At 37.4% G+C, this 16,021-nt stretch overlaps 1 protein-coding gene across 9 annotated transcripts in view; it reads left to right on the top strand.

Moving 5' to 3' along the window:
* The window catches only part of LOC104145964 (gamma-aminobutyric acid receptor subunit pi), a 72,318-nt gene that overhangs the window by 10,511 nt on the left and 45,786 nt on the right, over positions 1-16,021 (top strand). For 5 of the 9 annotated variants that reach the window (XM_068949975.1, XM_068949971.1, XM_068949966.1 and 2 more), the window contains 4 exons: positions 1,996-2,099; positions 12,330-12,397; positions 13,891-14,108; positions 14,753-14,835. In XM_068949975.1, the coding sequence (XP_068806076.1) occupies positions 1,996-2,099; positions 12,330-12,397; positions 13,891-14,108; positions 14,753-14,835 (473 nt within the window). Of the gene's footprint in view, positions 1-1,291; positions 1,376-1,995; positions 2,100-11,482; positions 11,673-12,329; positions 12,398-13,890; positions 14,109-14,752; positions 14,836-16,021 lie in introns of those variants that run through there. The other 4 variants (XM_068949973.1, XM_068949972.1, XM_068949974.1 and 1 more) reach the window with 2 other exon arrangements.

Genomic DNA, 16,021 nt, shown 5'->3' on the forward strand with positions numbered 1-16,021 from the left:
GAGTTATTTAAATACTTAAGATGTATTTCACAAAATGGCTGTTAACAAGGAGAACATCTGACAAATTTGTAATTGCATACTGATCAGCAGAGCAGTTTATACCCTTGCGGTAAAAGCCTTGAACACTTAACTGAAATCATATGTAAATTGCAAAAGCAGGAAATCTACTACAAGTACAGTATTCAGGAAATTAAAATTCAAGTACATTTCTATAATTCTTATACTTTTTGCAACACAAAACTGGCAATTTGTTTACACTTGACTCAATTTAACTGTGCCTGTTTCTTTAGATGATATCTAACTTTGCAGGAAAAACCACTCCTTATTTCCATCCAAGCATTACTTAAGACCACATTTAATTGAAGTGAAAGTTAAGCAGTGACATCTCACTAATAATAAACAAACAGCCAGGCACAAAAAAAGGGAAGTAAACAGGATGATTGAAATATAACCTATATACATAACAGCAGTGCTAGTGAAAAACAACTACCTTTATGAGAATAGAAACTGGTAAGAAAAAGTTACACAACAATGAGAGCAGTAAGAGACCACAGAGAACACCACATCTAGAAGTACAATACAATGGGGCTACTTGTATTCAGAGAGACTACTGTAACATTTAAGTTTTGCCAAGCTGAGATACTGGATTATTCCCAGTGGATAACACTCACAGCTTCCTGACAGAAGAGCTCAAGGCTTTTCAAAAACATAGTAATATCCAATTTGAGGAAGCAAGCTTCAGAAGGCTACAAGAGGCCCAGAAATGCAGTTCAAAAGGGTAAACAGAAGTTTCAGCTCTGGGAGGAGTCAGCAGGTTTGGGGGGAAGACTGGGAGAAATCACAAAACCCTGGTACTTCCATAGCTGTCTCTTTGTACTTACACCCTTCATGCATTGCCTCCTCTCCTCAGCTGCACCCCCACTGCAGCACCCACTCCTGCTGTAGGGCTAGAGAGGCCAAGAGGCCCTGAGGCTTTTTATAGAGGTTTGCTGCTCCCCATCAGCTGTGCTTCCTCACGTGAATCAGTTATTTGTTTCTTACCTTAATAATTAAACCACAGTCATGCCTCTGCTTACCAGCCTTAGGGGTGAGGCAGAATTTAAGAACAAACCTGTGATGCCTTTAACTGTAAGGCTGTTATTAACCATGCAACAGTCTCTAGTGGCCCAACCTGTCCATCCAACAACTGCTAACCATCAAGACCAATAAAAAGGGGTGAACAAAAACAAAACATAAAAAGAAAGCAGAAAAAGCCCACAACCTCAGGTGGCTTGAATGAAGAATCACAAATCAGGCATGTTTCTTTCCCAGCCTGTAGTCCTGATAACTAGTCCTCCAGATGAGGCTGTTGCAGGAGTCTTAGTGTAAAAATAAGGTTTGTATTTACTATTTTATTTTTAACTTTTGTATATTGTATTTGCAGTTGTTTCTGAGCACACTGGTTTGCACTCTTGCTATGCTTTACTGATTTTGCTCGACAGGATTATTTCTATAACCTGTTTAAAGATGGTGTTGTAAAAGCAGGATTTTAAAATGTGCTAATCTCTCATACTGGTCCCGATCTTCCTCCAGGAGCTAAATTGAATGTGTTTCATTACATAAAAAGAAGCTTAATTTTGAATGCTGGAATAAACAGTGAACATTCCTTCTGCTTTCCTAGATTATAACAATACTGCCCTATTTCCAGAAAAAGTGTTAAGACTGAACTACTTTCTCTGGTGAAATGTTAAGAAATGCCAGACTTTAAGGCATAAACCTGATATTTTTGCAAAAAAGAGATTAACATAGTTTTATTAGATGTGATGTTTTCTAGAATGTTATTTTCTATTGTGCTGTGATCTGTGAAATAGAAGCGTACAGACACTTTGTCATAGTTGTCTGATGGGCAGTAATCGTCAGAAGCCTTGACGCTGATACGGTATTGATCTGGAATGCCATCTCATATATCTAATGACTGCTCTTTTAAAACGTTCTCATTTTCTTCTTTTCTTTTAGGTCAATGCAGATTTCTGAAGCTGAAGGAGAAGGTGAAATTCTTCCTCCAACTGTACATAAAATAATTAAGGGATACAACAAGTATCTACGTCCATTTTTTGATAGTAAGTAGAGAAACTGTGTCTAATAAGACTGTGCCATAACAGCACACAGTATCTGAAAAACAGCAATGAAAACAAATGTTTTTTCACTGGACCTTTTTCTCTAACATTTGACAATGACTGATATGACGATACGTGCTGTTCTATGACATAAGTAGGCAAAGCATAATATTTTTTGTGGCCCAAGGTGAAGTTTATAAATTCTGGGTATTCACAAGCAAGGCTTCCTGACTCTCTGTTACAAACCCGGATGCTGGTGTTCACGTGTCCTCAGTGTGATACCGTGTCTATTTAAAAACATGATTTACCCTGATTTCCCAAACAATAACTATACCAAATTCTAGTGATTTTCAAATTGTTCCAAAAAGCACAGGCCAGCCTTATTACTGTATGAAGTATCATATGACCTACCAGAAGATCACAAGGGAATTATTAAATAAATGCTGCTTGCCTTGGGTCTTAAAGGTCACTGAACTGGTCCTGGCAGAACTGTAATGGAAAAGGAATCTGAAAGGTCAGTTCCATGCATCAGAAGGCCACATGCACCGTGTTGGAAGACCCATGTTGTCTACTGTACCAAGGCTGATTTGTATAGCCCTGCAGCACAGCTAGCTTTATGCACCTCAGATCTCAGTAACAAACGTCTTCCTTGCCTGAATCAGACCATTGCATATATTTGAAATATTCAGGAGTTACCAGGAGGGGGAATACAGATCTCTCTCCCTGGGGTAACTTCAGAACTCTGAAATAGAAAATATTTTGCATGTTGAAAAGGTGTTCAGCTCCATGTGTATGACAGAAAATAAACTTACAGAGTCAGTGCTAGGCAATGGCTCTTAAGTTCAGAAACAGAGTTTTTAAATGAAAGCTTTTATATCCCTTTATATAATCAGTTAAAAATTATTGGCTAAAGAGTTTCTCAGGTCATGCAGTTATCTCTTACATTCCCAACATGTGGTGAGACTACCAGCCTGTTTGATAAGAGTTCACAGCATGTGCAGTTTTTGAATCCATTTCATAAAACATTGACAGAAACCTATATCTTAGTTTATTTTCCCTTTAACCTAAACCTATTTCATCTGTTCGTTTTTATTGTAATTGCCTCAACTGCTGACACAACTGCTTTAAAGTATTTACATTGTCATTGGGAAGATTACCAGCAAAAGTCTTGACAATAAGTAAAGGAGCCCCTTCTCATTTAAGATGATGCTTAATGAAAAAATAAATTATTGTCCACTGCACATATAGTTATTTCATTTGTCACTCCTTTCTGGTGCTAGAGATGCATTGACACTACCGTAGTAGATGTGCTTTGGTAGACTGCAGATAGAATTTCGTTACAAAATCCTGTTGCTGTAGTTGAGATCAACACTAAAGCACTTTCAAGCTATGAATCTCCTCTTTCTGGTTTGAACAGAGTTTCTTCTCAGCTGCAGTAATGCAAAGTCACAGTCAGACTATTGCTCTCTTCTCTGCCTGGAAATCTTGACTAGGCAGATGTTAAGGACTTTCTGCGTTTATCTGGAAGTCCCAGAGGAGTGCACACACAAATCCACTCTGTCGTGTGCAGAGCAAGTCAAGCACTTTCAGGCAGGTCAGAATCACTGCATATGCACGCCACAGCTCAGGCATGCAAACACTGCTGTCCCAGAAACCTTGGATAAATATATATTCGCCCTACTACTGAAGGACTCTGATGAGACTCTGAAAAATATGTTTTACTGATGGCATTTCTAAATGCAGAGCTGGTTGTTATGTGAGACATGGCATTTTTGTAGGAATAATTTAGGATGACCCAGGAAGTGTTGATCCCAATTTTGGACCTGCAGCTCTTTGCCAGATAACTTGAGAGCGGCTTCCCTTCCTAAGTGAGAGAAGGCACATGTGCTCAGAATGGGCTGTCTGCCCAGCCCTAGCCCCTCTCTGCTACCAGCGAGGTGGGCTCCAGCTCGGATTAAATTCAGGTCCAGGAGAAGCTACTGCTCCTCTCAGGAAGAGAGATAGTAAGCTACCAATATCCTCAGCTTACAAAGTCAGTGGATTACACTGATCTGTGTGACCATAGCTAACATATTTTTGTTCCACAGAATATTCTCCTTATTTATGTGGATATTATCTGCTTGCAGCTGGTGTACCTTATATCTGTTTTTGGTCAGAAAGAGATTTAAGTATAACTGACTTTACTCAGAAATATGTCAATGCAGGCAGTATTCCTGCTAAATACTCGATGAAGCCACAGTATCAGTTTAGTCATTTATATCTCCTCTGTGACTTTTTTTATCCCCCAAACTCCTTAGTGTCATGGTACGATAACTGCATATAAATAATAAGAGACTGAGCAATCACAAATGGATCATAAGACCAAAGTGCTGGTTAGAATTGTGTAGGCTAATGAAGAAGTGCAGAATAAGAAAATAAACGGGGATATTCTGGTACTGGTAGAAATTATCAGTTAATATAAAAGCGTGCAGAGTTCTAAGGATGCCAGTAAATGAGTGCTGATTTGCACTGACAAGGAAACTCATATTGCTAAAAACATGAACAGAAAAGGATGTATATGTATAGTAACATTAAAAACGATTTGTTTATTGTCTGCAGTGCATGGAAGGATTTACCTAAATGGGAACAAAGTATGTGTACACCGATACACGGAAACATACAAAAATAACATCCTAAATGCGTTCATTAATTTTCTTGAACAAACTGGTTTTACTGGGCTTCGGTTCATTTAGACACAAGTACAAGTAAGAGCTTTGAAACCTGAAGTTAGCTGTCCCACTGCGTCCTTTTGTCCTGACGTTGCTCACGGGAAGGGCGAAGCCCGAGACTTAATCTTCCTGGAGCTGGAGCTGAGTTCAAGAACCACGTCTGCTTCTTACTTTCCTTCCTATGAAAGTACTAAGCACATCAGTGCCCTTCATGATGGGTCAAATCCTGTTTTTTTTTTTTTTTTTAAATTGTGCTCAGGGCGTATTTATGGATTTGGCAGCTCAGAAATCCTAGGAGACATCCTTCCTAACTCGCGAATCGCAGTGGGGTCTGAGCAGCAGTTTAGCACTTAGATGTATTGGTGAGGTGATTTGGTCAAGGACAGGAGCATTAACGGGAAGAGTCTAGAAATCTTTCAAGTCAAACAGAATGAAATCAACCAAATTTAGGGAGTAACTGAGCAAAGATTTTTCTTATTTTATCACACTTTTGGTCTGTTGCCTAAGTCTGCCTAGTTCCTCTTCTAGACGCTTAGGTCCCTTTTTTGGGACTGAGATTTCTTTGTTTTCAAACTATGTGCCTTCCTGTTTATATGTATGGTCAGTTTGATATGCGCCCAGTAAATATATATGAAGAAATTTGTCATAAAACTAGATGATATCATTTGTTGACATCTACTGTGCTTTGACCTTAACATTAACTAGTTATAACGGAATACTGATGTGTGAGTTTATCAAGCGTGAAATGGGCCAGAGTTTAGCTTGATTTTTAGAATACCACAATTCCAAGTCATTTGTCCTTGATTTTTTTTTTTCTTTATGCAGAAAATGGGGATTTTTGAAGTGACGTTTCCTGCTGAGATAAGATCATGCTGTTAGAGTCAGTGACAGTGAATTCCTTAACATTGAGCAAAATGTATTTTTAGTCCTGAAGAGAAAGCATTATGTATGAACAGTCATAAAATGAGAATCCCCTTTTCCTAAACCCAGGTGAAACATACGTATTTACTAGTCAAGGAAATACCATGGCAACGAGTAATTTCTTATTTTACAAACAATTTGGCAAATGAATGGTTTGTTATTTGTCACTTAAGGTTGGACTGGCAGATGACATTGATTCAACACAGCTAGTGCCATTAATGAGGAGATTATGAAGATAGTGTTCTTTTGACGATCATGACTATGCACAATAACAGAAAAATGGTCTTTTCCTCCTTTTACATGATTCAGATTTCCCAGATTTTAAACTCCGATTAATTTCACCTTATTTTAGAGTGGTCTCCTCCCACATAGGTCCCCCCCTGCAGCCCCTTGCTACTGGAACTCTGCCATTTATGCCCGGTAACGACTGTCATTTCTGTCTCAGGCACCTAAATTAGGTGCCTGAAGTTAGGTGAAATGAACCCAGACTTAGTATTTCAAAGGGTTTAGACAGCTAAAATTGACTGAATGTTTTATGTTTGTCCATGCTAGCTGGCACATGCCGGTTACCAATTACTAGGGTTTTTTTATACAGTGTTTATTACACAGCGATACCAGCTGGATTGGTTACTGGGTTCTGCTGTGATCTGAACATTACTATTAAGAATGTTCCCTTTTCTTAACTCTGTCTTTTAACACCTCTACTTGAGCCAATTCAGCAAGCAAGTCTTAAATCAAATCTTAATGTACTTTCTATTCTATCTATCTGTTCAGCTTTATTAGCAAACTTTTCAAAACCACCTAATATAGAATGTTTTAGCCATTCTTTGGAAAGGAATGTGAAATATTTTTATATTAGTGTTAGTAAATAGTACCCCTTAATATAATCGTGTCTGTCCTGGTCAGTGAGATAGAAGTGAAAGCCTCCTGTAGAAAAGCTGACATAAGGGATTTAAAAATGCACAGTTATTTTCCTTAAATGTGCCTATGTAACCCTGACACGTTATCTCAGCAAGACAGGGAACAGCAGATTTTCACATCAGTTTTTCTGCTGAAAGCATGCAGAGCAATAGCATAGGTGCTGTGCCAAACCTCTCGAATTAATGAGCGATTCCTGCTGACTTCAGGGAGTCTTGGATCGGGTTCAGAGAGTTGTTAAGAGATGCATAAAATCTTGTAATTAATTTTAATATTTTAATTAATAAGTGAGAGACTAGGAAAAGGTCACAGCTAAATACACTTGAATATGGAAGCTGCTTTCAAGTGGCATAGGAAAGTGTCATGTTTAAATCAGTTATCCTAAACCACATTTGAAAGATCATTTTCCTTAGATTTGTAATGGATGAAACCTTTCATGATCTCAAGGTTTAAATTCAGGAAAGGCAGTTAAATCTGCTAATCCAACTGTCTGTGTAGGTCAGGTCCAAATGTTACATTTTGTCCAAACGTTGTTTGTATCAAGTTCAATGAGTTTAGTTAGTTAGACTAAGGCATTTTTGTCCTCTGAAAGCCTACTACCTATCCTCGGAAGAGATGTCAGTATATTGCCCCAAGACCCTTTGGTTCAGTAAGACAAGCTCACAAGGTATGTGAGAAAGTCGTACCAAGCCATACCCTAACTGTCATCTACTGATTGTTTTATGTACAAACTAGCTTTCCTTGTCTGGTGTCCATTTACAAACGTAGCCAGTCTTTCAGAGAAAGGTTAAAAAGCTCAGAACTTGTATAGCTAGTTGTATATTAGGAAAAAAAAAATCTTTTGAATCATACAGATTCCTTGAAACTTGAGATTTAACAAATCGGTGACTTGGTGCAAAACTGTCAGCTTGAACATACAGATGGTAGTGTAGATTTTCCCACTCTCCTATGGAAATAAGAGATACGAGGAAAATCAAACCCAACCTCTTGCGTGCAGGGCAGATTTTTTTTTCCTTCCAACACTGATTTTTAGAGGATGCAAATGATGAACAGTGCTTAAGTTCAGTTAGGAAAAATGAACTTATTTCAAGTTTCACTTCAACTTCTAAAAACTAGGATCTTGCTTTGCTTTGTCAGCAAATATATATGCCTCTACTATTGGATATCTTTTCTGTGTACTTACTGACATTGGGCAAGTAACCTCTCTGTCTTCTCTTTGAGGAGCTGAGTAAATTCTGTTCTTTAATTTTCACATTGTAAACTTTGATATTAAACTTCAAGAGTTTTTCGTCTCTGGAGATATTCTCTCTGTCTCCTTTGAACTGTCTGCTGTTTACGCGTTTTTTGAAATGTGGGAAACAGAACTTGTCACGGTAATCTAATAATAGTCTTGCCAGCACAGTCTAGATTGCAAGATAACTTAATTCTGTGCGTTGCTCCCCATTGCAAAAGTGCTTTGGCTAAAGCATGATACTGAATGCTCATGTTGAAGTGATTATCTGTGACAACCCCTAAATCCTTCTCAAAGGCATTGCTTGCCAAGATAATTTCCTATCCTTAAGTATTGCTTGCATTATTTGTTCCTACATTACTTTCATGAATTTGGCTGTATTAAAATAACAGCTTGTTAAATTTTTTGTCAAATAACTTTATTATCACTCTCCCCACCAATTTTTCTCATCTGCAGACTGTGCTAACAAAGATACATCACTGTCTAAAGATCTTTGATGGAACCAAATAGATTTGAACAAGAATCCTGCTAGAAATGACGGTGTCTATTCATATCTTCATATGAAGTCAAGTTGGGGTGTGTCAGAAAGCCTATCTTCATCTTTTAAGTCATTTCACATAACATATCCTATTCAAAAAAGATGTCTTCTGGTGGGAAGTTGAATGCACTGAAAAAATCCATGTAATGTATCACTTTTATCAACAAGCCCCATAACATTGTACAACAAAGCAGAGCAGAAAATTAGGAGAGCAAAACCAGTAATTCATGAAACTGTAGTGAGTTATTTTAGTTATACTTGTGTTTCTAATTCTCTATTAGTGTCTCATAGTATCCAGTATTGGTGCAAGGATAGTGCATTATTTTAAAGACCATCCCTTTTAAGGTATTTCAGAATGTCAGAATTGCCCGGTTTTCATAAACTGAATGAAAAAGAATAGTACTAGCAGTTCAGCAAGCTCCTTACTTTGTTCTTATAAGACATGAGTTATCGAGGCCTGCTTATTTTAAAATGTCAGCTTTTGCACGTGCCATTAGTGTTCTGTCTTTCCTGTTTGTTATCCATTCTTAAAGATTCTTAAATACAATGTCCTTTCATTTGGTATATGTTTTTGTCTTCACGGTTTTCTTTTGAGCTTCCATTAGGAGCTGGAACACCTTCCATTAATGTTCCTAATCCTTCCAGTCAATTATACTATCAATTGGTTTAAGTAGTAGGTCTTTAGGTACAAATGCATACATGACTGACTTGGTGGTGGTTTACTTTGCAGAAAGTTTAATGGGCTGCAGTGCACTGCACTGCATCCCTGCAGTGGTCCAGAAGTAAGTTATTAAGTACATCTGCCACTCCGTACTGCTTCCCCATATGGGATTGCTGTGAGTGTCTGTATAGCGCATACCATAACAGTGCAAGAAGAGCAAAGGTTCCTTTGAGAAATAGGTACACATAATTCGCCAGGGATTGACTCAAGTTTTATATTCTCCCAGCCTCCTCCTTTCCAAACAAGTCAGCCTACGTAAATAAGGCTGGAGTTTTCTCTTGACAATTGAATTATGTTTAAGTGTATGAGGAAGCGTAGAAAAGTTAAAAGCCATCCCACTAAACAGTATGTTGTGTGTACTAGATTAAAAGATAGTGTGTGTTCTCACATTGTACATCAGCAGGAATCTTAGCTGCATTTAGATACTGTACAAAATTGCCCCGGGTAAATTTTAACTTTTACTGAAGTTTATGTACAAAGACAAAAAATGTATGCTAATTAGATTGTGCACAAATTGCTGTAATGAGACACGCCTTCTGGCATCTCTTTGCCAGTTTACCATATTTTCACTTGGGGCTAAGAGTAGATTCCCATCAATGACGAAGGACACAGAGCAAATTTAGTTTTCTTCTACTATCTAGGAGCTACTATCCTCTGTGTTAGGTACTTGGTTGTCTTGCATCAAAAGCATCCCGTAAATGACTCTGGAAGTTGTACCACTGTTGGCTAAATAGTTGCATTTTTGGTGTTTTTAAATTTAATTCCTGGCAGACACCTCTTTAAACATATCTGAGGGGATGTTATTTTCTTGTGAGTTTTCATGAAGGCTTAGTTCAAATCGAGCTGGTTGCGCAGCAAAAGTCTTGGTTATAGAGACTAGCAGGGCTGGCAGAAGAGCATGGTTTTGTCCTGATTGTGCTGCCTCTCATCAGCACTTGAAGCACAAGGCTCGTCTCTGCCTGCACAGTCAGCCTGAGCTGGAAATCTGTGTGCGGATGGGAGCCCCCAACTTCAATTCTATCATGTTATTCAGTAGTATTTCAAATTACTGTAGGAAAGAAACAAAGGAGAGAGATAAGAAGTCCAGTTTCTGTAATTCCAGAAAAGACTGAACTTGATTGAATTAAGTAATCTGCCTGGAAAGTCAGTTTCCTTCTTAAACGTGTAACATTAGCGTTGATGCTACTGAAATATTGCTAATGAACGTTTCCCCTAATCTTTATCATCTTAACTAATAAAATATTATAGGAGAGAGCCTGATGATTCCCAGCTGCAACTCCCATTTAACACTGTATTAGCTCAACCCTATATTGTCATCTCCTTAGGATGGACCACCGTTTAGCAAGCACCTTGTATTAGGATGGCCCCAACCTCTTGTGCTACAGCTGGCAATACTCTCTAACTGCCACAGTCATACATGGGGATCGGTAGGAACATTTTAAAAACCGAACAGGGAATATAAATCACACTTATTTTTAAATCTCATGATTTGCGAGGGTTTTTGAGGGTTTTTTTTTCTATAATTATTTTGGAGGCTGGCAGTATTGTACCTGTGATAGCAGTAGGTACAATGATAGGCATAGATAGCAATTGACTTCGTTGCTGTTGCACCCAGGAAAGATGGGATGAGTTTCCTGGAAGGTCAACATTTTAATACTAGGAGTGACAAAACATAAATGTATTTTTGGATTATCACAAACTGAAGAGAATGGAAAGAAACAGAAGAACAAGCTGTCCATGGTTTGTGGTCTGAGAACTTTTCAGTCAAGTAATTTTGCTCCAGAATTAACGTCCAAAGCCCTCTTTCGGTAGAGAAACAATTTCTTCTCATCCCTATGTACAATTTGTAATATATAATAGACACACCAGCAGGGGATACTCCAAGCCTGCTGTTCTGCTTTAAACTGGAACTTTTTGTTTTAATTTTCAGCTGAGTCCAGAACAAAGCATCACAGACTCTTTTGGGAGCACCAGATTTCTGTGATGCAACAGAGTTGTCAGACGTTGAGACTCTAACCCTTGCGTTGCTAATAGAAATTATTCTGAAAAAATACTAACACAGCATTACCGTTTAGAATGCCCCCCTTTTTTTTTCTATAGTGTTACTCCATGGGCTACAACTGGACACCATCTTACTGATCTCTGTATGCCATTTGGGTGCATGTAAGAACTATGTACTTAGTGCATTGCAAGGGGCCAACCAAGGGGTTCAGCAGTGCACATGCAATATACAGTCACCACAAACTATGTGGATCTTATCTAAAATGTTCCTTCATTTCTCAGTACTGCATTCTCTGCTTCTCACAATATTTAGAAAGATGCACATATTTAATATGAATTTCCTTGTAGATGCACTCTGTTAATTATTCTGCACATATTCAACCGGGAATAATGTCATGTTGCCGTGAAAGCTCTGCACAAATTCTGCATTCTTAAATGCGCAGCTGGTCATCTACCTTCTGACACTGAAATACACATTCACAAGGAAACAAGAGTTTGAGCATAGCAACGTTACAATGACATCATGACAACTACCTAGGTAAGGTGTTTAATCACACTGAGTAAACAGTGAATTTTATTATTAAGAGGAGAGTGAAATGTCTAGCTTTCCTTTATAAATCCAAGTATTCGCACCACAAACTAGCTGCTAAGGGACAGAAGCAAGAAGTTATGTTAAAATGCAATGACACAAAACAGACAATATACTGTTAAGCAGGCAGTAAATAAAGTCATTCAGATATCCCATCTGGATATTAACCATGTGACACTGCCAGGAGCAACTCCTTAGTTCACTGACATCTGATGGACCAGGTGTTGCAACTGGACGAATTGTTTCCACAGCTCTGCACCTTGGAGCAGAGGGATGTGATGTACCATGGGGATTATACCTTCGGCACCTTACTGTGCAACATTTTCCCCAACGCTTTTCTGGAAAAAAAAATCACATAAGACAACTTTTGGAAATTGTATTTATTAAAAGCAAAACACTGTTTAATCCAGAAGTATTATTTTTTGATATGAAATTCTCAAATGTTTTTCATAATCTAAATTTGAGAAATACCTCCTTTGGAAAAAAGCTACTAACATTTAGAAAAAAATGGAAGATATCATGGAAAGATGTTTGTAGCAGTTTCTGCTGATGAACACTGAATATTAAAGAACTATGAGCTGGATTCTCGCTTCCTCTTTTTTGCAGATGGTCCTGTGTCAGTTGGAATGAGTCTGGATATTGCAAGCATTGATACAATATCAGAAATAAACATGGTTATATTTACTTTTGTTATTTTTTTTTTATTTTGCTTGGTGATAAGTTAATGTCTTGGATTTACAGTTGCTAGCAACGTGACTTTTAGGTTTTTCTCCTTGTGCAGTCAATGCTATTCCCTATTTGTTAGGAAATGGAATTTTATTTTCAAATATAGATAGTGGTTATAGTGCTCACACTATAATAAATACTAAGTTGTTAATAATGACTACTAGATTTCTAGACTAGTACTTTATAGAAGTTCTAGTCTAGCAGATTCAAGTCATACATCTCTTAGATAAAAACAGAAATTTATTTGCTACCCAGGATTAACCATCTTAATGAAAGGCATACAGAGCAGTAGTTATTTTCTAAACGAAATGTCTCAGTCCCTATGCATTTCAGAAAATTAGAGAAAAGACATTCACACGTACCTTTGAAGCAACTCTCTTTCCTTGTGTTTAGCCACACAATCGTACCATTTTTCTCTTTTGCTGTAACTCACATCTTTATTTTTGCTGTATTTCATTACATTTGTATCATTTATTTTTGAACTAAGGAACAATCTAGAATTTTTCTGATTAAAGATCCAACTTTAAGTTCATAGAAACGCAAAATTCATTAATCAGATATTCAATATTGGGGAAAATATACACATACTATTCTTTTATTGCTGAGCACTGTTACCTTACCGTTCTGTTGCTCAGTCCTTCTAGGAAAGTTGAATATTCAAATCTCTTCTGTGCTTGACAGGTATTCACAGTTACCAGGACTTAAAAAGGAGGAAGTAAGGTCAGAACGTAAGGTGAATTTAACATACTGATTAAAACACCTCATAGAATCAAAAGTTGATTTCAAAAGTGGCTAAGAAACGCCTTGATTTTGATGTAAGACTACAAGGTGTATTTGAGTTGAACGCAAATTGAGCTGATAGCTATATTAAAGGTCTTGATAAATTTGGCACCACTGTTTTCCTGGTCATATTGAAAGGATCAAGTGTGCTAAAAGATGATGATGTATTTGTTATATTTCCCAGGCTTGCTATTACGTTAACTTTTTTTTTTTCCTTATACATCTGAATCTATACAACTTTTTCCATATATAAAATTGCCCATTAGTTTATGTAAACAAAGTGATGTTTACAGCCACTTATATAAATCATTCTAAAGTTTAAAGATTTACAGAGCCAGATTATCTGCTGACAGAACTCTGATGACTTCAGTTGATTTATATCCCCGGACTGAGGCCCCCACCATTTACTCTAAAATTCCACTGGACCCTAAGAACAAAATCTACTTGAGATAATATTTCTTAATGATGTCGATCCCACATCAAGTGCTGGAACACTTGGCAGTAAAAGAGCTAGCAAAGCTGCTATCTGCGTGCTAGTGTTTGGGAGCGGGACGTGGAGAGTCACAGGCTGTTACGTGCCTGCCAGCTGTTTCCATGCACTTTTTCAGAACTGAAGAATGGTGGCTTGCTCTGTATGTTCGTTTGTTTTTTTCTCTTTCAGGATTACACAGCTACCATATTTCTAAGGCAGCGATGGACTGATGAGAGACTTTGTTTTGATGGTAATAAGAGTTTAAGTCTAGATGGTCGGCTTGTGGAAATGCTTTGGGTACCGGATACCTTCATAGTTGATTCAAAAAAGTCTTTTCTTCATGATATCACTGTTGAAAATCACCTTATAAGAATATACCCTAATGGAACAGTCTTGTATGCCATACGGTATGTATACACCACATACCAGCCTTTATTTTTGGCTTTTAGTAAAATGTAAGCTTTCCAACTTAGCGTGATTTTTATGCTTAATCTGCTCTGGCTTTAGGAGGAGGTCTATCTGTAAAATTAGAATAAATATGGTCTTGTAGCTTTACAAATATGTGATATGATTGACCAATATGATTACATTATTAAACAGGCCTCATTTTCCTCCCTCAATAGACCTTTTGTTTTACATAGACCAAATCCAGGAAATACATCTTGCTATTCCAGTTGTTTCGCAGTGAAGTCATCACCAAAGAAAGGAAACTATAATGACCGATTGGCATATTTTCTTGCAGATTACCTCTTATGATAGATTTTGATAAGTATGACAAAATCCCGAAACACGCTGCAAAGGATCAATAAAATAAAACGTGCATTACGAATGAGAAGGGGGCATGATCTTTTGAGGCTGATACTAAACTGAAATATTCTGGAGTGGTTTAAAGTTTGGATGCTGTTAGTTGATACTAGTAAATACTAGATATTTTGCAATTTGTAGATATTGTCGTACAAACACTAATTCAGGAAACTTACGTGGCTTAATTCTGTTGTCAGTGCTGAACAATTTTTTCCCTTTCATAATCAGCAATACTCTGTTTTTCAAGGATAACCACAACTGTTGCATGCAGCATGGATCTGACCAAATACCCAATGGATAAGCAGACCTGCACTTTGCAACTGGAAAGCTGTAAGAGACTTTATTGCTAGTATTTTTATAGAATTAGAAAAATATCTGTGGTTTGTTGTAAGGGTTGCTGGGTATTTGATGTTACCAAAGAGGCTGAGAGTTTCAAAGAAGCTAGGGGGCGGTATGTGATCACTTCCTATTGAATTACAATAGTATTTGTATTAAAAAAAAATGCGTGAGGCATCACTGAAAATAGCATCGCAGTACACTGAAATACTAACATTAAATAAAATTTCAGAAAATCATAGACCTGCCTTTGCGCTGCATCCTGCACGGATATTCTGTCGGTCTTCAGGGGGAGTTCTGCAAGCAGACATTTTCTAGCAGAGACAAGAAAATTAGTTATTTTATTTGACCTTTGTCTCTTTTTCCCTTCTAGATATTTATTTTCTGAGGCATAATTCCTTAAAGAAAGAAGGAAACTAGGATAAGGCTTATTGGTTGACACAGAGTTCACATTTAGTTAATTTACTGTCTTCATATTGAAAAAAGGTAATTGCGTAGACAGTTCTGTTCTGAGAAGGATATATACAGACCCTTCTATGACTTATTCAATTGTCTCTATGTCAGCGCTCTGGGAAAAAATGTCATCAGTTGAAGCACCGAGACTAAATATCCTGTTCTAGGGTCTCATTTGGTCAAGCGATGTCCTCCTCTTTTTCATTAAAATATTTGCCTTTAATACTTTGTAAAGATGCACTGCCAGCAAATACCCAAATGTGCATATTTAAAATTAACTTTTTGCTCTTATTCATATGAATAAGACTCTCAAACATATTTTTGCATGGGACAACATCAAAGGATATCTAATCCTGTTAGAAGAAAATGTATGTTGAAATCTGAAGAAATACTTTTGGAAGGTTTTCTAGGACTTGTGCAGGTTTATTCTTTAGCATTTCAGAAGTGTGGTGTGTTCTTTATTTCCTACTGGTAATGACCAATTACCAGAGTGCTACAAAGTTTCATTTTAGACTGCAGCACAAAAGGAATCATCCCCCAGATCTTCCTCATACAGGAATCCCTCTAGAATCAGCAGTTTTATGAGGATAAGATCTGTGTAACAAAAAGCAATTTGGATTCGTCGCTAATATATTTTTCTTTGAAAGAGTGTATTGGTAAGTTGAACAGCGTATATACATTTACATCAACAGCATTGCTTAATGAGTCATTTAGTGTTTTTTCTAGT

This window comes from Struthio camelus, chromosome 7 (assembly GCF_040807025.1).
Source record: "Struthio camelus isolate bStrCam1 chromosome 7, bStrCam1.hap1, whole genome shotgun sequence".
Lineage (NCBI taxonomy): Eukaryota > Metazoa > Chordata > Aves > Struthioniformes > Struthionidae > Struthio > Struthio camelus.